Source organism: Mercurialis annua, linkage group LG1-X (genome assembly GCF_937616625.2).
Source record: "Mercurialis annua linkage group LG1-X, ddMerAnnu1.2, whole genome shotgun sequence".
NCBI lineage: Eukaryota > Viridiplantae > Streptophyta > Magnoliopsida > Malpighiales > Euphorbiaceae > Mercurialis > Mercurialis annua.
In genome coordinates, this window is record NC_065570.1 from 54,948,844 (window position 1) to 54,970,316 (window position 21,473).

At 32.4% G+C, this 21,473-nt stretch overlaps 3 protein-coding genes and 1 non-coding gene across 7 annotated transcripts; 3 read left to right on the plus strand and 1 right to left on the minus strand.

The window, feature by feature from the left end:
• Nucleotides 1-351: 351 nt before the first annotated feature.
• On the plus strand, nucleotides 352-4,646 carry LOC126666233 (histone-lysine N-methyltransferase ASHR1). Of its 3 annotated transcripts, none has more exons than XM_050359240.2 (14): nucleotides 352-614; nucleotides 692-840; nucleotides 952-1,086; nucleotides 1,193-1,247; nucleotides 1,336-1,454; nucleotides 1,734-1,822; nucleotides 1,894-1,975; nucleotides 2,394-2,498; nucleotides 2,924-3,014; nucleotides 3,086-3,217; nucleotides 3,385-3,491; nucleotides 3,597-3,666; nucleotides 4,057-4,120; nucleotides 4,314-4,450. In XM_050359240.2, coding segments are annotated over exons 1-14 (1,317 nt in total). In that variant the 5' UTR covers nucleotides 352-496; the 3' UTR covers nucleotides 4,315-4,450. The 3 variants fall into 3 exon arrangements, with proteins under 3 accessions (XP_050215197.1, XP_050215195.1, XP_050215196.1); XM_050359238.2 differs by having other exon boundaries at nucleotides 354-614; nucleotides 4,297-4,646; XM_050359239.2 differs by having other exon boundaries at nucleotides 356-614; nucleotides 3,098-3,217; nucleotides 4,297-4,646.
• Nucleotides 4,647-6,245: 1,599 nt separating this feature from the next.
• LOC126664854 (serine/threonine-protein kinase MPS1) lies at nucleotides 6,246-11,916 on the minus strand. Of its 2 annotated transcripts, none has more exons than XM_050357436.2 (6): nucleotides 11,527-11,916; nucleotides 10,806-11,231; nucleotides 9,573-10,606; nucleotides 8,552-8,752; nucleotides 7,950-8,111; nucleotides 6,246-7,098 (listed from the first exon to the last, which is right to left on the minus strand). In XM_050357436.2, exons 1-6 carry the CDS (start codon nucleotides 11,786-11,788, stop codon nucleotides 6,526-6,528), a joined length of 2,658 nt encoding a protein of 885 aa, XP_050213393.1. In that variant the 5' UTR covers nucleotides 11,789-11,916; the 3' UTR covers nucleotides 6,246-6,525. The 2 variants fall into 2 exon arrangements, with proteins under 2 accessions (XP_050213393.1, XP_050213394.1); XM_050357437.2 differs by having other exon boundaries at nucleotides 9,573-10,537; nucleotides 11,527-11,915.
• Nucleotides 11,917-16,399: 4,483 nt separating this feature from the next.
• On the plus strand, nucleotides 16,400-19,026 carry LOC126666236 (uncharacterized). The gene is made up of 2 exons (XM_050359244.2): nucleotides 16,400-17,159; nucleotides 18,315-19,026. The coding sequence occupies exons 1-2, from the start codon at nucleotides 16,580-16,582 to the stop codon at nucleotides 18,959-18,961; spliced, it is 1,227 nt and encodes a 408-aa protein (XP_050215201.1). The 5' UTR covers nucleotides 16,400-16,579; the 3' UTR covers nucleotides 18,962-19,026.
• A 1,336-nt stretch (nucleotides 19,027-20,362) lies between these two features.
• On the plus strand, nucleotides 20,363-20,435 carry TRNAR-UCU (transfer RNA arginine (anticodon UCU)). Its single transcript has one exon. It is a non-coding gene; the product is annotated as a tRNA-Arg (tRNA).
• The last annotated feature ends 1,038 nt before the right edge of the window (nucleotides 20,436-21,473 follow it).

Sequence of the window (21,473 nt, forward strand, 5' to 3'; positions counted from 1 at the left end):
TCCAATCGCGCCTACTTCTAGCACTTTTGTTCTAAGCCTAGCCCATCAAAACCCTAATAGAAGGGTAATCTTGTCAACATAGAAAACATAGGGCAGGAAACATTTTCTGGAGTGCCAATAGCATCACTATTCTTTAACGTTTTAGCCACGGATCAACTGGTACGAGTTATTGCCGCACGCATTGCCTAATTAGTGCCATCGATGTTTTCTGTAACTGCCACGTGGTACTCTTGTACACCCTACAACTGTATAGAAAGAGAGAACAATGTCACTCTAACATTCAACTTTTTGAAGCTGCTTTATAAAAGGCCAAAATTACAGAAAAACACTTTCAATTATCCTAAAAGAACACATAAACTCTTTTATTTATTTTTTGAGTACTTTAGCCCTTATTATTTTTAATGATGCAAAAGAGCCCTTCAACTTTTTTAATTGTTATTTACCTGGTGCCTTTATAAAACAGCAGATTTGAACATTCAGGAGGCAGCAGAAGGTTATGGAGGAAGAGGAGTTACGGTCACAGTTACAGGCAGCTCTTCAAAATCAGGATTTAGCAGTTGCTAATGTTACAGACAAAGGACGGAGTTTAATCACCTGCAAGGATTTCCATCCAGGTTTTTCTTCAATTTTCTAGTTAATTTCGTATTTTGTATTCCAATTCCTTGTTTTTAATGCTGGATAAACATTGCAGGAGACGTAATAATAAGCCAAGAGCCTTATGTTTGTGTGCCAAACAACTCATCAACTCAATCGAGATGCGATGGATGTTTCATTTCAAGTAAAAATCTTAAGAAATGCTCAAAATGTCAAGTTGTTTGGTACTGTAGCAGCACTTGTCAGGTATTTTTGGCTTTCGATTTTTAGACAATTAGAATTCGGAATGTACTTTGCAAAAATTAGCAGGTTTTCCGAGTTCCTATATAATTGGATTGTGTATTGATAATTTTTCAGAAGTTAGAATGGAAGTTGCATCGCGTTGAGTGTGATGCTCTCTCTAAGCTTGCTAAGGATAGGCGAAAACATGTTACACCTTCATTACGTTTAATGGTCAAACTTCTCGTTCGAAGAAAATTGCAATTTGAGAAGGTAATCAAATTTATTATTCTATCTATTTACCAGCTAGTAATGTACATAGCTTTCAGTTTTTAAATTAGGTGTTACATGCTTGATCAATTACTATGTTTGAATGCAGATAGTTCCTTCTACTGCTACAGACAATTATAGATTGGTGGGGGCGTTGGTGTCTCGTATCCTTTTTAACTTGCTTGATAATGTATTTTGCTTTGCAATTCCATGAGTTAATTTGTTTTGTTTTAACCTTGTATTTTTGTCAAGACATGAAAGACATCGATGAGAAGCAAGTGGTGCTATATGCACAAATGGCCAACCTTGTCAACTTGGTCCTTCAGTGGCCTGATATTAATTTAAAAGATATAGCAGAGAATTTTTCCAAGGTCCCCTGCTTTATCCATTTTATTGTACATGGCAACTGTTTACTGTATACGAGTTCCCGTCTTAAGTTTTCCTTGAGCAAAACGGCAGGGAAATATGGAATGTTGTAATGTCTTTCTTTGTGCTTTTAACTAGATGGCCACTCGGATTCAATTTTATGCACTTGAGATGCGTGCATCATTAGTTATAAATAATTTTATTGTTGTGTAACTGGAGTTGCATTATCTATCAAATTTTCTGATGATTAAGTTCTGAAATCTAATCTTAAAAATCAAATGCAGCTTGCTTGCAATGCTCATACCATTTGTGATAGTGAATTGAGACCAGTGGGCACAGGACTGTATCCTGTTGTTTCCATAATTAACCACAGGTGACTACCATTATTTTTGTCGCGTTTGGTTGTTTCTCTAGCTATTGTGCTCAATGGTTTTGATGATGCAGCTGCTTGCCCAGTGCTGTTTTAGTATTTGAGGGAAGGTTGGCTGTGGTGCGTGCTGTGCAGCATATACCAAAAGGTTCTGAGGTAAGTGTAAATATAGTTGTTTGCATGCCTAATTATGCCTAACCCGCTCATTTGACTATTGGGTTTGTTCCAAAGTTAGTTGATGTGTTCTTCACATACATGCATCACTATCTCAATATTTTCTAATAATAATTGATGAAATTTTGAAGACTTTGAATGATTTAAAGAATAACTTGGATATAAACATAGAGCTAGAGTTGGTGGATCAACTATTTTTAAACTATTAAACATTAAAAAAATTAGTGTAAGATGACATTGATTTTTGGAGCATCTAAATCACTAACCTTTAAACATATGATGTTTTCTTTTGTTACATTGGTTGTATTGCAATAATAGGCTAGAGTGTCCAATGTTTGCTTTAATGTTTTTTTACTTCATCTCATTTCTAGATGTAATTTGTTTGATTATTTCATGCAAGGTGCTGATAAGTTATATAGAAACTGCTGGAAGCACTATGGAACGGAGAAAAGCTCTAAAACAACAGTATTTTTTTACCTGCGCATGTCCCCGGTGCAGTAAAATGGTAATTCTTCATTGGATTATCAATATTAGTTTTTGGTTGATTAGCATGCTAGTGTGTTATATCAAAAATTTAAGCTGTGCAAGATAACTCCACCTTCGATTGCTCATATCTTCTTAGTGCCAGAGCCATAGAAAGTGTATATCTAAGAACAAAAGGCTATTCGTTTAGCTTATGATAGTCTTGCAAATAGTACATAAGGTAAATAGAGTGAGAAAAGCATTTATCAAACGTAAGTTTTATATGATTATAAGCAAGCAAATTTAGGGAATATTGCAGAAGAAATACATTTTATTTGAATTGCATACGAAAAAAGAAAAGCTTAACAAGAGCTCTCTCTATATGCACCATATATGGTTGAGGTTTGTAAGTGATCTTGTGCGCTTTGCCTTTTCTGGCAATTAATAAAGCTTACAATTTTTTTGAAGGGTCAAGAAGATGATATTCGGGAGAGTGCAATTTTGGAAGGTTATAGATGCAAAGATAATAGATGCAATGGTTTCGTGCTTCGTGATTCTGGTATGTAATTGGGTTGTAGACTTGTAGCCAGATGAAAAAAATGTTATGTTCAGCCTTTTCAAGTTTTGTAGATGCATATGCAGATGACAGAGGATTTGTATGCCAACAATGTGGTCTCCTTAGGAACAAGGAAGAAGTAAAGAAGTTGGCAGCTGAAATAATAACAACTTCGGACAGAGCTTCCAAGTGTACATCATCTAGGGGTATCCTTTTCTGTTGCTTGTGCTAAGAACTTAGTAGTCTCCTTGGCCATTTGATTACATAGATTATTTCCCTGTAATTTAAATGTTCCTTCTTTTGAAGTCATGTTGAGACATCTTTAAACATTTAGAGAAATTAAACTTAAAGCATACACCTTAATTGGGCCAAGATACACTGGAAGACATTTCGGTATATAAGTTGATTGAGAAACTCCAAAGAAAGTTGTGCCATCCATTTTCAATTAGCTTGATGCAAACTCGAGACAAGCTTTTAAAGGTAGCATTATCTCTAACTTATATATAAGTTTGTCATTGTATAGCGTAATGTTATTTGCTACATACAAAACACATCAATAAATTCATGATCATTTGGCCTTTTCAGATGCTGATGGAGATAGAAGACTGGAGAGAAGCTTTATCATATTGCAGACTGACCATTCCTATTTATCAAAGTATGTCTCAACTTCTGAATAGAAGATTTATGACACCCTTCTCCTGATCATGTCAGGCCTTTAATTATTCAATATTAAGTTTTTGGCCTCTTCAGAATAAACAATTCTTGAGGCCTTCAAAAATCAAGGTTTCAGAAATATGGATATCAATGTCAGTTTAGAAATGTTAGTGAATATGTTCCTAGATATTCTCATTTATCACACAATTGAACAGTACTTGAAATCACCGGTCATCATTTGATAAGTTCAGTACAACCTCTGCGGATTGTTTCGAAGTCAAAATCATGTACTGTATGCATGTATGACTAATGTGTCTGAACTTTTGGGTTGCAAACTTGCACTTTATTGATAATGCTCACATCTTTAAATTATCTTTCCATTTCAACGCAGGAGTTTATCCAGAATTTCATCCCTTGCTTGGTTTGCAGTATTATACTTGTGGAAAACTTGAGTGGTAATAATTTTTCTATCCTTTTAGTCATCTCTTAAAAGAACTTATCATTGTATTACTTTCTTCGGTGCAATCATAATTTGTTGTTAGTTTTTGTTTCCCTCCATTTTCACCGTTTCAATGAGAAAAACAGCCATTTTCACAGCTTTTCACATGAACACTGATGTTATAACTTATAGGTTACTTGGTGACACAGAGAATGCAATCAAATCACTGACCAAAGCTGTTGATGTACTTCGGATAACTCATGGGACTAACACATCCTTCATGAAAGAGCTTATAATGAAGTTGGACGAAGCATGTGCTGAACGATCCCACATTCGTGCATCGAGAGATGATGAGTAGTTAAGTCTCTTATCATTTGAACAATAAATGTCTGTAATTGTTAGTACTGAGTACTAACATCTGTATTGCTGAACGGCAATGACCCGAGGACCGCTCTAAAAGAGAAGAATTAATCAGCAAGCCGTGTAAGTTAAAATATTCCTTACAATTTTACTTCTGCTCAGTGTACTGCAATTACTGTTAATTACTTTGCCATCTAGAAGCCTATTTTCAGAAAACATATGCTAGTTTTTTCGAAAAGAAATAATAAAACGCTTAATCCAAAACTTATTTTGAGAAAACTGTCAGAAAGGTTCACAGAGTGATGTTTTGACCGCTGATATTATATGAAAGACTAAATGTATAATTCGCAACCTCATGTTTGGTTCCGTTTTTATCTTATAAAGTGATTCTTAATGTTATTAAATAAATAACAAAAGTGGACCTTGAATGAATTTTTATTTTGCTGTTGCACATGCTCATATAGTCATATGAACAACATGCATAGCGAAATGGTTTAATTTGTGGGTTTCTATAACATCAAATTTAAAATATAAATAAATAAATTGTTTATTTTTAAATAAAATGTCACGTGTATGTGATATGCCGTCCACCTTAACAGAGGTAACAATTTAAAAATAACCACGATACAATTGAAGGCCCGAGACTTGTTAATTGATACTGCAATTCAACATTTTACATGAAAGTGAGATAATTTTCTACACTGATGGAATGTTATGCGTCCGTTATTCAAAAAAACATCCGACATTGATAAGCTTTCACACACGTTAGACTGGGGTGGGTATGGACCGCTAAAACGGTCGATGAGCTTTATTTAAAAACCAGTTCATGATATTAAAGTTTTTAAAATTAAAACCATAAAAAGGTAAAATTATATAAAAAAAAAATTATAGAACCGAATTTTAGCTATACTTGAATATGAAACTACAATTCTATTCTTTTTTTTTAATAAATCCAAAATGTTCTTTTGTATATTTATTCTCCTAAAATACAAATATATTCTTAAATAAAATATCTTTTGCATATATTTAGTGTCTTTATATGCATTAGGTTAAATAAGGTATTTTATTTTAATTATTAAAAAATTAGGACATATATATATATATAATTTATAAAAATAAATATTATTAATAAACCGGTTAATCGGTTAACCGCAATTTCAAAAGGCTAAATTCTAAACCTAAACCATTAACTATATAATTAAAAATGCTTAATGCCTTAAAAAAAACCCGACCTTTCATCCCCTTTTCAATTCCATCCTCACGTTGAAAAATTGTCAATTTTACCCCAGTTTGCATTTTTTTCATTTCAATTGTACCCTGAAGCATGAAATTGACCTTTATTTATTTGACAAAGGTTCAATAATTTTTTGTAAAAATGGCCAATTTAATATAAAAAGTTAATCTAATGCGGAGTCAATTTAGAGAATTTTTGCCAAATAAAAAAAGATCAATTTTATGCTTTAGGGTACAACTGAAATGAAAAAATGCAAAATAGGGTAAAATTGACAGATTTGCAACGTCAGGGTAGGATTGAAAAGGGATGAAAGGTCAAGGTTTTTTAAGACATTAAGCCAATTAAAAATTAAATCCTTAACCTAAACTATTGAATTGGTTAACCACATATTCCAGTTTAGTTTTGGTTTGGTAAATCAGTTTTATCAGGGTTTTTTTTCCACCCCTGCAGCATACACGACATGGTATGTGTTTTAAATTTTTTTCATAACACATCTATAACAAGGCAAGACGGGAAGAACATGACAATAATATTTTATGAGATAAAGTTAAAATAATCTATAATTAGTGTCTATTTTGGTGCGCGTACGTACCCCAATAGACTTTCTGCATTTATGTATTCAACGTCCAAAAGATGTCTGAAACTCTATTATACACACAACAGGAGAGAACATAATTCAACTCGTACAAAATACAGGCGCATGGATGATTACAATTTTACAATCGAAGTGACTGAGGATTGACAAATTGATCCATAATTTCTCACAAAAATTCCCTTCAATTTCATGCAAACAAAAGGGACTTCCCAGACATTTAACACAGCTGAATCTATTTCTGTTGCGTTTCCAACTTGGACAAATGTTCCTTGAGTTGAAGGCAAAGCATGGACATTTGAGATAGCAACTTACATTGCGGGTTTTCTGATGGTAGTAACGACTCAGATGTCAGACATGCTATTGGATCCTTATGTAGTTGTCGTAGATCAGAACAAAGTTTTAGAGCTTCCTGATTATCACCACAGCCTTCAGCAATGAGTCGAAGCAACTTGTTTTCTTCTTCCTGTTGAGTCGGGATGGGCGGAACGATAAAAGGGTGTTGGAGAAGTTGAGGAATTCTCCATCTTTGGTTACGATCCCAGGTTAGACAATTTTTCATAAGATCAAGAAGCCATGGATTGGAAACTGGTTCATAAGTTATTTTATGGTCTGGGTCAGTTATAACTTTGAACTTCGCCCAAAACGTCTTGTACTCGGCAAAAGGGGTTCTTCCGTATACCATTTGGTAAAGTATGCAGCCAAGAGACCATATATCTGATGACCGACCGCATTTTATAGTTTTTCCATTCGCATCACGCTCATTGCACATAAATGCCTCAGGTGACATGTAACTTAGCGTACCTACCTGCACTCGTCCAGATTAACTCAGATATAGCTCGGAAATGAAAAAATTTGAAACAGAAAACACTAGAACGAGAAATAGAAAAATGGTACTTCTTATAAGAATAGGTTATAGATAATAAAAAAATTAAGTTTCATAAGCATTTCAGAGAACATAAACGAAACACTCAAATGTAGTCAAGAAGTTTTATTGCAATATGGCTCAAATATATCGACTAAAATTGTTAGCTAATCAGTAACGTGAATAAAATTCTTGATTTTTGATCCAACAGACAGCCAAAAGAATTTCAATTGGTTGTTTTTGCTACAAGTAATACACCAGGGCCACAAATTGAGAGTAGTTGTTTGACCGTTTAAAAGGAATTAACTCATAATCTCAACAATATCACCTTTCACATCCAGCACCAACTAACAAAAATAAATTCAAATGTAATTCTGTAAGAGACCAACATCATTCAACTAACTACTGAATCCAGATTCTCCAGAAAATTGATTAATCCTAATACCTAAGGAAACGCGAACAGAACTTTGAAAAAATAGCTAAGATTGACCCAAAAAACATTGTCGGACGAAAGGTCAAGAGAAACACTCAGACTACAATACTTTCAACAGGATTAAAGATTTCAATTAGGGATTGATAATTTAAGATTGATCATTGCTAATTAGCAGAGAACGTTAAACATCAATAAAAATGTATAATAATTGTCAAATATGCCACCTTGAGAACAGCATAATGGAAAATTGAAGGCAATAATCCCTAATAACGACTAGCGACAATTTACATCCTAATGCAGCCATACTTCTAAATCAATACAATAAGTTGCGCATAATAGTAGGGCACACGTTAACATTTACCTGTGAATCCCTTTGAATGTTGGTTGTATCGCTCATTATGGCTTTAGCAATACCAAAATCAATCAACTTCAGAAAACCTTTAACAAGAAGAAAATTAGCTGGCTTCAAGTCAGAATGCACTATGCGTTCCTCGTGTATGGTGTTGACAGCTTCGAGTATTTGCTGCAGAACATTTTAACCAAGCGAAGTCAGTCTTTTGACTAATTATGCATGAGGACTGAAAAATTCATTTGGGAAGACAATGTCATGATCAAGTTCTCATTCTACAGGTCAGAATATCTAGCTTTTAAAAAGGATTAATGAAAACAAAATATTACGAAAATGAAATTATGGAAGCAGTCCAGATCATTCAAACACGACAACTGATTAACCTCATACAATAAAAAATGTTACTGTCCGCCGGCAAGACCAGTGTGCCCGACAAACAAAGAGAATAGCACATACCTTTCAAAATTCACAGAGATTTTGAACATATAAGATCTGTGTTATTAAGTAATACCTAAAATTTTCAAGATTTTAAACAAGCTTAAACCAGAACAGGACAATAGAAACTAAGTATTAATGAAAATGTGGTATTAGAAAATTGAAATGCAGTGAAGGACCTGCCAGTAAAATCTTAGCCAATTCTCATCTATGGTCTGCTTGGTGCTATCCATTTCCTTCCATTTCTGCGACAACATGTGAGCCAAATCAATTTCCCCATGTTCAAGGACCATATATATAAATCCATCATCCTTAACTCTGGCATCCTTGTTACTCATGGATTCATTCATCACTTCACGGAGCAAACTCTTATCTGTCACCTAGTACCAGAAAAGATCATTAGACATACGCCAGTACCAAATTAATAAAACTGAAGCATAGAATTCTAACAATACAGGAAGCCTTTGACATATTAAATTCTCACGAATAAATTTTCCAAAATAACCAAGAAGGACAGTAAGTCCTCTCCAAACAAGAGATAGTTTGCAACTGGAATATTCTTGAAGAGCTGATGTTTAGCACCATTATATAGAATGTGCCTTTATGCATTAAGAAATAAAGCAAGAAATTAAGTTCATTAAAATTGAGATATCACATCATGGCTATAAACAAATGTATTAAAAAAGATTCATGTCGATCCTTGAGGTATAAATCATTTATCACAATTGACAAGTATATACTCGATTTAGAGAAAGAACATCATAAACAAGAAAAAAAAATCATCAACTACGAGAATGAATTAAAAAAAATAAGCACAATTTTAGTCTCCAGCTTAGCACCAAAAGATGTATACAAGACATGTTCGATCCAGAGTCCAATTCTGCTGTTTTTACCACATAATTAACAGCATTCAGTCATATAGAGGAACTTCAATAAATCGCAAATAAATACGAAAAGAAGAACAATAAGTTTATGCTAAGATATCAAGTCTGGAATTGGGTCATCTTGACATCAAAAATTGCAGTGCCCATTAATGTTTGCAGTATGCCATTTTAACTTGATCATCATATCTATCTATTTCAATTACTCACCTCCACACAACCCAGTATAGTCAAATTCAATAATCACAATAAACAATGTTTCTGATCCTACTGGAAAAATGGCATGGCAACAACCTGCACGTCAGTTGTAATTAATTACCTCGTAATCTACTAACTGTATAATGTTGCTCTTTCCCTTCAGTTTGTTTAGATATAAGATCTCCTGACAAAAACCATATGCAGTTGCATAATCACGGCCCTTGAGTTTAATTTTCTTTAGTGCATAGATTGTACGGTCAGAAGAAATGACTTTGTGGACCTCACTGCTTCCTCCACTGCCTATTTTACCAAGCTTCTGATAAAGCTTCCCATTAACTTTATAGAATAAGTCAGGGTCATAATTCTTTTTATGAGGCATCGAAGCAGCTTTACTACCTGTGACCTTTTCTTGTTTAACTGGCTTACAGGACTCCAACATGACGTCTGAAGGTAGGTTTTTGGATGACGGATCCTGAGATTGTACATCAGCAACACCATCTTCTGATCCTCTTTTTTTAGTTAAGTTTTCACCAGCATAGGAAGGATTCTTCGAAATGTCAGTTCCGTTAATCTGGCTGCCCGGTCTTTCCAATGGCAGGTGATGTTCCTTCATTTGGGCATCAATAGCAGAAATGGAAGCCTGCGCCAAAGTAGCTGCCGGGTCAACTAGCATCACACTTGTGTCCTTCGAAGGACAAGACAGCTGGTTCATGTTTTTTTGACTTGTCTGATGAGAACTTGCATTAAAATCTGTCAGTGGTTCACCTGCCACTTGAATACCACCCTCTAGATGTGAATGAGAGCAATAGGTTGTTGAGTTAAGAATGGGCGCTGAGGTAGAATGGATGGATGTTGTGGTAGGACATGATGCACCTATAACTGAAGATTGAGTGGCAGGTTGGCTTAAGAAATGTTTATATTGATGCAGTTGGTCCTGGGCTGCCATAATTCTTTTCGCCAATGAAGATCCTGTACCATCCAACCTCGAACGTATATCAGATTCCATGATCTGAAGATTTTGGTGCTTCAATTCATCACCGATATCATTCATTGCCTCAACTGGGTTGCTTGTGACCCATTCCATCTCTGTCAATGCAAGTGAACTCATATGAGAAGATAAGTTCTCCAATCCAGTGGCCATTTGATGATCGGCCCCTGCATATTGTAAGAGAAGGAAAACATGTATATACATATATAAAGCATAGAGACAACTTCAAGACTACTTTCTTAACAACGATAGTTCGGAAACCTTTATTTGCAAATCAAATAAAAAAATGGAAAAAAGGACCAGCGCTAGTACATTAAAGCTGACTTTAAAACAGGAACATTTAAGTGATAGGTATCAGAATGTTACCCTGGGAAGTAGCATTGTTAGCCATTGAGAACTGAACCTTTCTTTTGCAATCAACATGCTCTACATTTGAAGAGGGCATAGGATTATTATTCTCTTTACAGTCAATTACTGATTTAGATTGATGTCCTTGCAATTGAGATGGGTTAAAACTCTCTTCGAAGGTCTTAGTGATAGTGGTGCCTGAGATAAAAGGAGGGGTTATTGATGCATCTTCTTGAGTTTCCCTAACAGCAGCAACTGCAGAATTCTTGGAGTGTATAATAGTTGAACTTGAATCATTACTAGCTCGAACCTGACTTGACGGAATGATGACATCATGAAAGTTCTTATTAGGACCCTCCTTAGAAGAAGCTGCAGCAGTTATAGACGAGTCACGTTGTGGAACCGATTTACGCACGGGCAACAAATTGTGTCTCTGCATAGTACCTAATAACCAACCATAGGGCAGCATTTAGGTATTAACTAACAAGTTTTGCAATTCAATATTACAAAAAAGTGAAACTTAAAATACTGAAATTCTCCATAATTTTTATCAGAATCGCAGAAATTTGATCAAAGTGTTTACCCTTTACCTACCCAAGTACAAAATTAAGCGGATAAAATCTAAATTCGCCATTATGAACTCGAAACCCTATTTTCGAAATTCATAATAAAATAAATAACTAGACAACAATAAAAATAAAATATAATGCAAAGATAGGAAGAGAAACGAAGAGAGTACCGGTGGGGCGGTGGCGCTTGAAAGCAGCTTGAAAATGCCGGAAAAATTCGGGCGTCGAAGATGAAGAAGAAGAAGAGGAAGTGGTTGCGGTGGTGGTATCGGAGTTGACGATGGGACGGTAGCGCTTGTAGGCGGCTTGAGCATGGCGGAGAGATTCCGACGTGGAAGAAGAGGAAGTGGTTTCCGTGGTGGTATCGGAGTTGATGATGGGACGGCCGAGATCAATGTTGGGTGGAGGAAGGTTAGCCTCCCGGTCCATCATAGGATCTTGGCGGCATTTGCACAGTTCCTTTGTTTTCACTGATCAATTCTCAGAGTTTCAGTGATGAATAACATTTGAAAATTGCAGATTGGCGCTCTTGACGAAGCCGACTCTCTCTATTCCAGTCGATTTCTAACTTAAGCTCTTTAAAATGTGTGGGCCGATCAGCGATACATGGGCTGCAATTTGAATATCCATGTATCTATTTATCAGAGGTTTTAACCTATTATTATGTGGGCTTTTTAAGGTCTGTTTGGTTAAAATGGGCATTTATTTATGAAATTTAATTGAATTTTATAAAATATATGTTTTGTATTGCTAATAGTATTCGGAATTATTATTATTTTTAAAATATTAAAAATATAAATCATATAATATATAATAAAAATTTATATTTAAAATTCGTAATATTAAACTCAAAAATCCAATTTTAGATGAATTTCAAATCGAACCAAACAATACCTACATAATTATTAGGTCAGCTGCGGTGCACAAATGATTAGAAAAAAGAGGTGTTTATATAAATATTGTTAAAATAAAAATATTTACAAAAACAGTACCTAATCATTTTTAATTACAAAAATATGGATTTTTTTAAAAATAATTACAAAAATACAATTTTTTGGTACAAAAATATATGATTTTGTATATATTTAATACAAATTTCGTATATAATTCAGATAATATACATCTACGATTCATATAAACAAATAATTATTTGATCATTTTTTAAGAAATTTATGCCGTATATAAAAGTATAATATATTTGTAAAAAAGGGTATGTCCTATTTTTATATTGTCTCATCTATGAAGTCTCGTAATTTTATGTCATTTTATATGCAATTTTCTCTTTTATCTCCTTTTCTCTTTCTAAAAGTAACGTTACTTTATTCAAAAACTATAGACTAGCATTAATATGGGTAAAATATAAAAAAACAATAAGAATTACTCCATCCGATTCACAATATTTGTCGTATTTGAAAAAATATTTTAGTCCATAATATTTGTCATTTTACAATATCAAGGTAGCATTTATTGTTATTTTTCAAAATTTATCCATACCAATAAATAACTTATGAGACTCAAAAAAACTAGTCAAACCTAAAAATAGTAGTAATTAATATGGATAATTTAGTAAAAGTATATATAAATCAAGACATATTTATTACTTTCTATTGCGTACCCTTTCATCCCATTTTAAAATCATTTTACACAAAATTTAAAATAACATTTAAATTTTTATTTTATCCTTATTAATGAATAGTGAATTTTCCATGTATTTTTTTAAAATGATTTAAATAAAAAAATAGTATAAAATTTTTCGAACAATAAAAATGAGTCTTTAGATATGAAATATCTAAAATTGCATATACAGGGATGAAAATGTACATTGTATAGCTTTTTGTAAATAATAAGATGAAACAAGAAATATTTTTTCACCGATGAACTATAACTCAAATTGTATAAAAGTCGGACACAATCTGTTAGGTCGTGAGTTCAAGCGCTTTCTTTTTCAATTATAAAAAAGAATTGATCATGCCGAATATTAACACTTATAATACTACTCAAAAATCAAAAGGCAAAATACGGAGGTCCCTGTATTATACTCCCTCCGTCCCAAATTGATAGGCAGTTTAGGACAAATACAAGTATTAAGGAATTTAGCAAATCTATGTAAAATGAGTAATTTCATAAAAATATACCGCACCTGCCCTTATTCAATGCAGTGTTGATTTTGCCTTTTAGTGGTGTTTGCTCTTTTTTTAATGTAACAAATATAGTTAATGAGGGTATTCATGCCATTTTATCATTTTAGCAATAAATGACTGCCTATAATTTGGGACAAAAAAACTTAAAATAGTGCCTATCAATTTGGACGGAGGGAGTATTATTTTTATTTCAAAAGTTTTTTTATTTTTATTTTTATTTTTCTAGTCATTCTGCTTATCTAATTTTTAATTTTTGGGTCTATTTTAGTTGTTTTAGTCTTTCTGCTTAAAATTTTTATTTTTTTCCAGTCACATGAAAGAGCATAAAAATCGAAAATTGGATAAGAAGAAACCCTAAAGATTTTTGATGGGTTTAGCCAAATCAATACCCTAAAGATTTTCGATTCTTGTCTAGAGCGGAAGCAATTAAGTAATTAGGGTTTACTTATTAATTAATTATATTGTAATGTATAGACTAATACAGCTTCAATTAACCTTCAAAAAAACACCTCACCATCAAAAGAAAAGCTAATTGAAAAACACCCTAGCCGTATTTCTTTTTTGAGGAATCTCTCAAATTATAGTAATTTTTTTTTTCAATTTTTTTGGCCAAAAATCACTTCCTTAATATCTTAAATTTAGTTTTCTTAATTTTTATATAGTTTGTCTTTAATTTTGAATAGAAATTCTCTTTTGGCCAATTTTGGTCTAAATCTATTTTTTTTTCTATCCTAGTGTCTTATTTTGATTAATATGATCTAATCGAATTCGAAAATAGTTTTAATTTTCAGCTTTAGAGATAAAATTATTTTTTTATGATGTAAGCGATTTGTCTTTAAAACAATTAAAGCCACTATCTTATGACGGATTTTACCAAATATACGTATATTTTGCGTTAATATTGATGATGTCTTTGATGTTAAAGAGAAGATATATATCACAAAAGATGTAATCATGAATTTTAATGATGAAGTTATAGCTGCTAATTGTAGCAGTCGTGCTATTAAAATAAATATTATCATAGCAAGTGAAGCAAATATAATTCCTTTACTTTAAAGGTTGTAATGGATGACTTCAACAATTTTTTGCTTTGTAATATTACTAATTTGATACACATGACTACTTAGTCTAATAGGGATGTACAAATGTTTTAATAATTATCATAGGAAATCTCTTATAATAGCATATGACTATTTTTGCAGTGTTTTAAAAACCGAATATAGGTGGCCGAACCGGTGATGCCACCGGTTCCTGATTCAACCGGTTTCATAAATTAAAAAAAAATTAAAAAATTATGGTTCACCAGTTTTTCACCGGTTCATGGTTCAACACCCGATTTTTTACCGATTCAATGTGGTCTAACCCAGTTCAACTCGATTCAACCCGATTCAATCAAAAGATCCGGATTTTTAACAGTTTTAGACTAGACACTGGCCAGTTCTCAGTTTAATCGGTTCGACCGGCCGGTCTGGTCTGATTTTTAAAACATTGTATTTTAGTTTATCTAAATGGATAAAGTTTATTCCTTCTATTATCAAATTCTATATACTGGTTCTTGAATCAATTAATAGAACTTTTACTTAAAAATAAAATAAAAAAACACCTCACAATCAAATAACGATTATTCAATTATATACTCCTTCGTTTGTGTTCTTCTATCAACCATGCATTAGTTTGAGTTTAGGCTCCCACTAACACGGCCTAATGGTGGACCATAGAAATTTGTCACTTTAATTCTTTTATAATAGATTATGGTTTTTCTTTTTGAAATGCAAACAATTAATTAGCAATTCGATATAAATTTATTTTTTGCATTGAAAGAAAGGTATTCATTCAAAATTCAAATCTGATTGTAATTGTTTTTTGTTTTCAATTTTTTAATCACTTTTGATAATTCATGTTGGCGCTATAAATGTCTTTAGTTAAAATAAGTTTCTTTTTATCATCTTGTTTAAAAGGGCCCATGAAAAATGTCTAATTAACGAACATTTTTCCTAAAGAATCTTATGATTGTATTTTTCCAAAAAAAAAAAAAGGTATTAAAACATAAAGCATATGTAAAGCACCTGTCTTTAATTATAATGTAATATAATTGATTTCCATTAAAAGAAAATCTTTAATTGTAATGTACTATTAATGTTATGCAATAATGTGGAATCAAGATAGTAGAGATTCTAAACAGCCATAATTGATTGTTTTCGGTTATTGTCTGTAATTTATTTATCTTTTTTTATAGTCGTCGTCTTCTTCTCTCATCGCCCCTTGTTATTTTTTAGTTAAGCCACAATCGCTATGAATTTGTTGTTCTAATTTTGTAATTTCAAGTTGATGATATTAACAAGTAGAGGTGAAAAGTAAGAGTTGGCTGTACTGGATTAGTTTTGATAAGAAGAGAAGAGGAGTAAATTAGAGTATTAAAGTACAGAAAGCCTTATTTATGCGAAAGCATATGGGGGTGGCATGATTTTGAGGCAAAAGGAATCGTGCAGCTTTTCCCCAGAATCGAACACAGAAGCTGCATTATGGTGTCATTAATTAGTGTTTGCTCATACTTATTCCCAAAACAGACCTTCATCACTCCTATGTGTAAACTGATTCTCTGGTTTTTATTTTAAAAAATTAATTATTCAAATAAATAATTAAACTATTTCTAATGAAATTAATAATAATTCACTAATTTTAAGTCGAAAAAAGTCTATCAATTTGGACCACGAGACTAATGAATAAAGATGAAGCGTAAAAGAAAAATTGTGCAAAGCTACAGACAATATTTACTAGGGAATGGAGTAGTAAATTAAATTAATACTATAAGGGACCCGTAATTGATTTCTTCAGCTACTGATTACTGATCCAAGTAGCTCTTAACTTATTCAACGGCCAGATATCCATCATACACAGACAGATGCAATTAAATTAATCTTGTCCGTATCAATATAGTAGCACAATAAAAAAAAATCTCCTTACAAAAACAAAGCTTCACTTCAACTCCAGTAGCCCATCAGTTCATAGCATATAAGCAAACCAGAAAAAAAAACAAAAATTTCAGCTCAACCTCTACTTCTAGACTAATCTGCATATCCAAATGGCTAACAAACCTAAACAACTGAAAAAACCCATCAAAGAAACTAACCACAACAAATCAGACAAACCACCGTCATGGTTAGCCGTAAGAGGGCTTTTCCCCTGTAAGAATCTTGAAACACAGCAGCTAAAGCAACAGAATCAAGAACAAGGGTCGGAGGAAATTATTGGCAGCAAGAAATGCAAGAAAATAAAATGTTCAGGTTCACTCTGCAGCAACACAAAGGTGATGCACAGGCCAGAAGCAGCTTCACCTGAAATCAACCGGAAAAGGGTCTCCGGTAACAACAATGAGTCCTCAAGCAGATCCATGAAGGCTCCTTTAAAAGAAATCAGTAATGGGAATAATGTATCGTCTACTAATTCTTCATTGTCGAATTCATCTTTTCTGAGCAGTAATACTAGAGGAATGCCGTTTAGGAGATTATCAGGGTGCTATGAGTGTAGAATGGTGGTTGATCCTGTTCTTGGATTTACTAGAGACCCTTCTTTGAGAACTAGCATTTGTTCTTGTCCTCAATGTGGTGAGATCTTTGTCAAACCTGAGAATTTAGAGGTTCATCAGGCTGTTAGACATGCAGGTAATTAACTCGTTCCCTTCCAATTTATTTGTGCTTTATTAAGTTGCTTATTCAATCAAATACAAATTGATAATATAAATTAACTTTACATAGATTCTATCTCAAAAAATGTAATCCTATATTTTGGTATTTTATTTCTGAAAATAGAAATACTTCACGACTCATTTTGCTTATATTTGCACTATTACTTATGAATCTTATATTTCGTTTTTTGTTTTCGGAAAAAAAAAATCTTTAATACTAGTATAAGATTATATTGTAAATACTCTCTACTTCTTTTAAATTATCACTTTAAAAATAAATAAATTTACCAATTGTTGTAATATTTCACGATGAAGGGAGTAGTATTATATGTAGTATAAATAAATAATGTTTTAAATTTTTAAATAATTGTTACTAATTCTATATTTGCACTTTTTATTCAATCACTCGGTTAAATAGACAATTCAACTTATAAATTTAAACACTTTATTAGGCTTAATAATTAAAGTTATATTAATTTTTAATATTTTATTTTAATGTAAAAAAAAGTAGTTTAATTTAATTTAAAACGACAACTGAAAAAAATAAAGGGAGAGTACGATTTAGCTTTTTATGTTGCACTATTTTAGGATAATATTTCAGCTATTAGTTTCTAAAAGACTTAAGTAACAATTTGCCCCCTCAACTTGTAAGTAATGGGCAATTAACACATAAATTAATTTTGTGGGCAAATTAGTCATGAACTTACATATAATGGGCAATTAGCCCCATTTTGACAATTTACCCCCTAAACTTGTAAGTTATTTGTCCCTCAATTGACAATTTGCCCCATCAAATTTTAAGCTAATTTTTCAAAATGGGGCTAATTGCCCATAATCAGCAAGTTCATGACTAATTTGCCAATAAAATTAATTTATATGTTAATTGCCCATTGCTTACAAGTTGAGGGGGCAAATTGCTACTTAAGTCGTTTCTAAAAAATAGAAGTACTTTAGAAATATGCACTCTAGAGATATGGTTTTGTTGTTTCTGTTTCTGGCATTTTCTGTATCCATGATAATAATTAAAATTTGCAATTTTTGGCTACTTACTCCAGTTATGCACCATTTAATTGGTTACATTTGCCTTATTAAAACACTTGACTAACTTTGAATTAGTGATAAAATTTAACAGTATCTGAACTGGGCCCAGAGGATTCAAGCAAGAACATAGTGGAAATAATTTTCCAATCAAGCTGGCTAAAGAAACAAGCACCAATTTGCCAAATAGACCGAATCCTAAAAGTCCACAACACACAAAGAACCATCTCCAAATTTGAAGAATACAGAGACTCCATCAAAGCTAAAGCAACCAAAAATCTCCCCAAAAAATACCCTCGTTGCATAGCCGACGGCAATGAGCTTCTCAGATTCTACTCCACAAGCTTCACCTGTTCACTAGGCCTAAATGGTTCATCCAATCTCTGCAATTCAATTCCGCACTGTAATGTATGCAGAATTATCAAAAATGGGTTTAAAGAATCATCTACAAAAATTGTGAATGAAAATGGAATTTTGACCACAGCAACGAGTGGAAAAGCTCATGACAAGGCTGAAATAGTAGAGGAGGGCAAAAATGGAAATATTAATGATAAAAGGGCAATGTTGGTATGCAGAGTGATAGCAGGCAGAGTGAAGAAGGGCATGGAAGGTAATTTGGATGAGTTTGAGTATGACTCAGTGGCTGGTGCTGTAGGATTGTACTCTAATTTGGATGAGCTGTATGTTTTTAATCCTAAGGCTATTTTGCCTTGCTTTGTTGTGATCTATAGTGGGTTTTAAACTAAGTTTTTTAAATTTTGATTAATTGTACTTTTGGTACTATCAGTTCAATAATTTTTGTTTGATTTGGTTTGTCCTGTGGAAATATATTACTACTCCATCCGTTCATTTTTAGTTGTCCGTTTAGCCAAATGAATTTATCTATATTTAATTGTCCATTTAGAATTTTAAGATAACATTAGCTATTATCTTCCAAATTTAACCCTCCCTAATAAATGACTCTATAACTTAATTTACAAAGCATTCATCACATAGTAGGGTTATATTAGTATTTGCTTCTATTATTTAAGACAAAAATTCCACTATTTTAATATGTGTAATTTTGGCTAAATGGACAACTAAAAAAAACGGAGGGAGTAGTATATTTTGTCTGTAATGTGATTTGGAATTATTGTGAGGATCCATCAGGCAAAAAATGTGTAACAAATTTGCTAAAAATTGTAGTTGGGGACTGTGGGGAATCAATTTTGCAATTAATTGTAGTGGGGTTGAGTGCGACTTGGCTGATGCACCCCATACAAGCATTTATTGTACATGTGCTGTATCATATTTACCAAGGCATATAGTAGTGATAATTTTTTGGCTTCTTAATTTTATTTTTTTATTGCTATCTCCATCCCATAAAAATGGATAAAAATCTAAAAATAATTAAATTAATTACAATTATTTACTATTATTTATTTTTTTGGAATAAAGACTAAAGATTAATAATGATTAAAAAGATTATAGAAATAACTGAAAGTAATAAAAGATAAAAAAAATTGAATTTATAGTTAATTATTCAAGGCTTAATCACCAAAAAAACCTCATCTTTTAACCCCTTTTCAAATGCACCCTGACGTTGCAATTTTGTCAGTTGCACCCTAATTCGCACCTTTGGTTTTCAATTCCATCTTCAAGTACTAAATTGATCTCTTTTTCATTTGAAAAAAGTTAAAATAAGTCATCCATTTTTAACTTTTTATGTGGAAAAGAGTTCAAACGAGTACTTTATAAGGGTTTTTATGAATTTTTCCCGAGTGAAAAAAGTCTAATTTGATTTTGAGGGTGAAATTGAAATTCAATGGTGTGAATTAGGGTGCAACTGACAAAATTGCAACTTCAGGGTGTAACTGAAAAGGGGTTAAAAGATGATGATTTTTTTGGTGATTAAGCCATTATTCATGAAAATTTTATTTATATTTTAAGATCTTCAAAATACTGAAGTTGAGTAGAATGAAGGGAGTATAATTATCCCACATGTTTGAGAGATAAATAGGTAGGGGTCATTGTCTTAGAGAGAGCTGAATAATGACAAAGTTCATCCCCAATTAAATTTCATTGATGAGTTCATTTACATTCAGTGGTTTTCCCAATCTTTGTTTTAGATAAATTGTTTTGGTGGTAGCTCAATGCACATAAGCGCCCATGGCCTAATGGATAAGGCGCTTGACTTCTAATCAAGCGATTGTGGGTTCGAGTCCCACTGGGCGTGTGCTTTTGTTTTTGAATTCTTTTTTATTTATTTTTTGAGACACGGTTAACAAAATTATGATTTAAGTGGTGGTTTGCCCTATACGTATAAGGGATAGTCTACTAGCACATATTTTAATTTATGATCAATTTAGTCATAAATTTGGTTTTTATATCAATTTGTATTTTTTATTACTCTTTCCGTCCCACAAAAATAGATAAAATTATTATTTTGGACGTCTTAAAATATAGACAAAGTTACTATATTAATTTCAATAACACCAATATTAACTTTCATCAATTTCAAACACTTTTATTATATTCTATAAATCATCATTAATTATCACTTTATACAATACAAAAATTAATGACAAATTTATCTTTCCAAAATTTAATTACAATTCCAAGACAATTATTACCTTTCCCATAATATAAATTAATAATAGTAAAATATTTAAATAATTAAATTAATGTTATTATTGGAAATTAACAAAAGATAACTATTTTACTATCATTTCTTAATTCGGCTTAATTATTTAAAAAACCCTCACCTTTAACTTTTTTTTCGTTTATACCCTGACCTAAGAAAATTGTCACATATATTATTGACGTTGTGTTTTTATTTCACCTCTACTCCAAAATTCAAAAAAAAAAGATGATTTATTTAAAACAACTAAATATAAGCATTATTTCATATTTTTTTCAATTAATAAAAATACAAACAAACCTTTCATCTTTAAAAACGTTTAAATAAATCCTAAAATTTAATTAATTGTTTTTATTTAAAAAAAAAATCGAACCGCCATCCGACTTTCTCCGCCACCTGAATTTTTGAAACCCGCCGCCGGAATTTTTTTAAACCGCCGCCGCCGTCCTCCTTCCGTGGAAGGAGGAAAATTTGTTCCTCCTTCCATGGAAGGAGGAACACTGCTCCTCTTTCAAGAGGAGGAACAGGTCGTCTGTTCCTCCTCTTGAAGGAGGAACGATGGAAATCCTCCTTCATGGAAGGAGGAACGATCTGTTCCTCCTTCCGTGAAGGAGGAACGATCTGTTCCTCCTT

Excerpts from the sequence above, each read along its gene's own strand:
- LOC126666233 (XM_050359238.2), top strand. The coding sequence starts at position 497 with ATGGAGGAAGAGGAGTTACGGTCACAGTTACAGGCAGCTCTTCAAAAT. Across the intron at positions 1,455-1,733 it reads TAGCAGAGAATTTTTCCAAG|CTTGCTTGCAATGCTCATAC; the intron begins GTCCCCTGCTTT and ends AATCAAATGCAG. Across the intron at positions 1,823-1,893 it reads GTTTCCATAATTAACCACAG|CTGCTTGCCCAGTGCTGTTT; the intron begins GTGACTACCATT and ends TTGATGATGCAG.
- LOC126664854 (XM_050357436.2), bottom strand. The coding sequence starts at position 11,788 with ATGATGGACCGGGAGGCTAACCTTCCTCCACCCAACATTGATCTCGGC. Across the intron at positions 10,607-10,805 it reads TAACAATGCTACTTCCCAGG|GGGCCGATCATCAAATGGCC; the intron begins GTAACATTCTGA and ends TACAATATGCAG. Across the intron at positions 7,099-7,949 it reads ACATTCAAAGGGATTCACAG|GTAGGTACGCTAAGTTACAT; the intron begins GTAAATGTTAAC and ends GGACGAGTGCAG.
- LOC126666236 (XM_050359244.2), top strand. The coding sequence starts at position 16,580 with ATGGCTAACAAACCTAAACAACTGAAAAAACCCATCAAAGAAACTAAC. Across the intron at positions 17,160-18,314 it reads TCAGGCTGTTAGACATGCAG|TATCTGAACTGGGCCCAGAG; the intron begins GTAATTAACTCG and ends AAAATTTAACAG.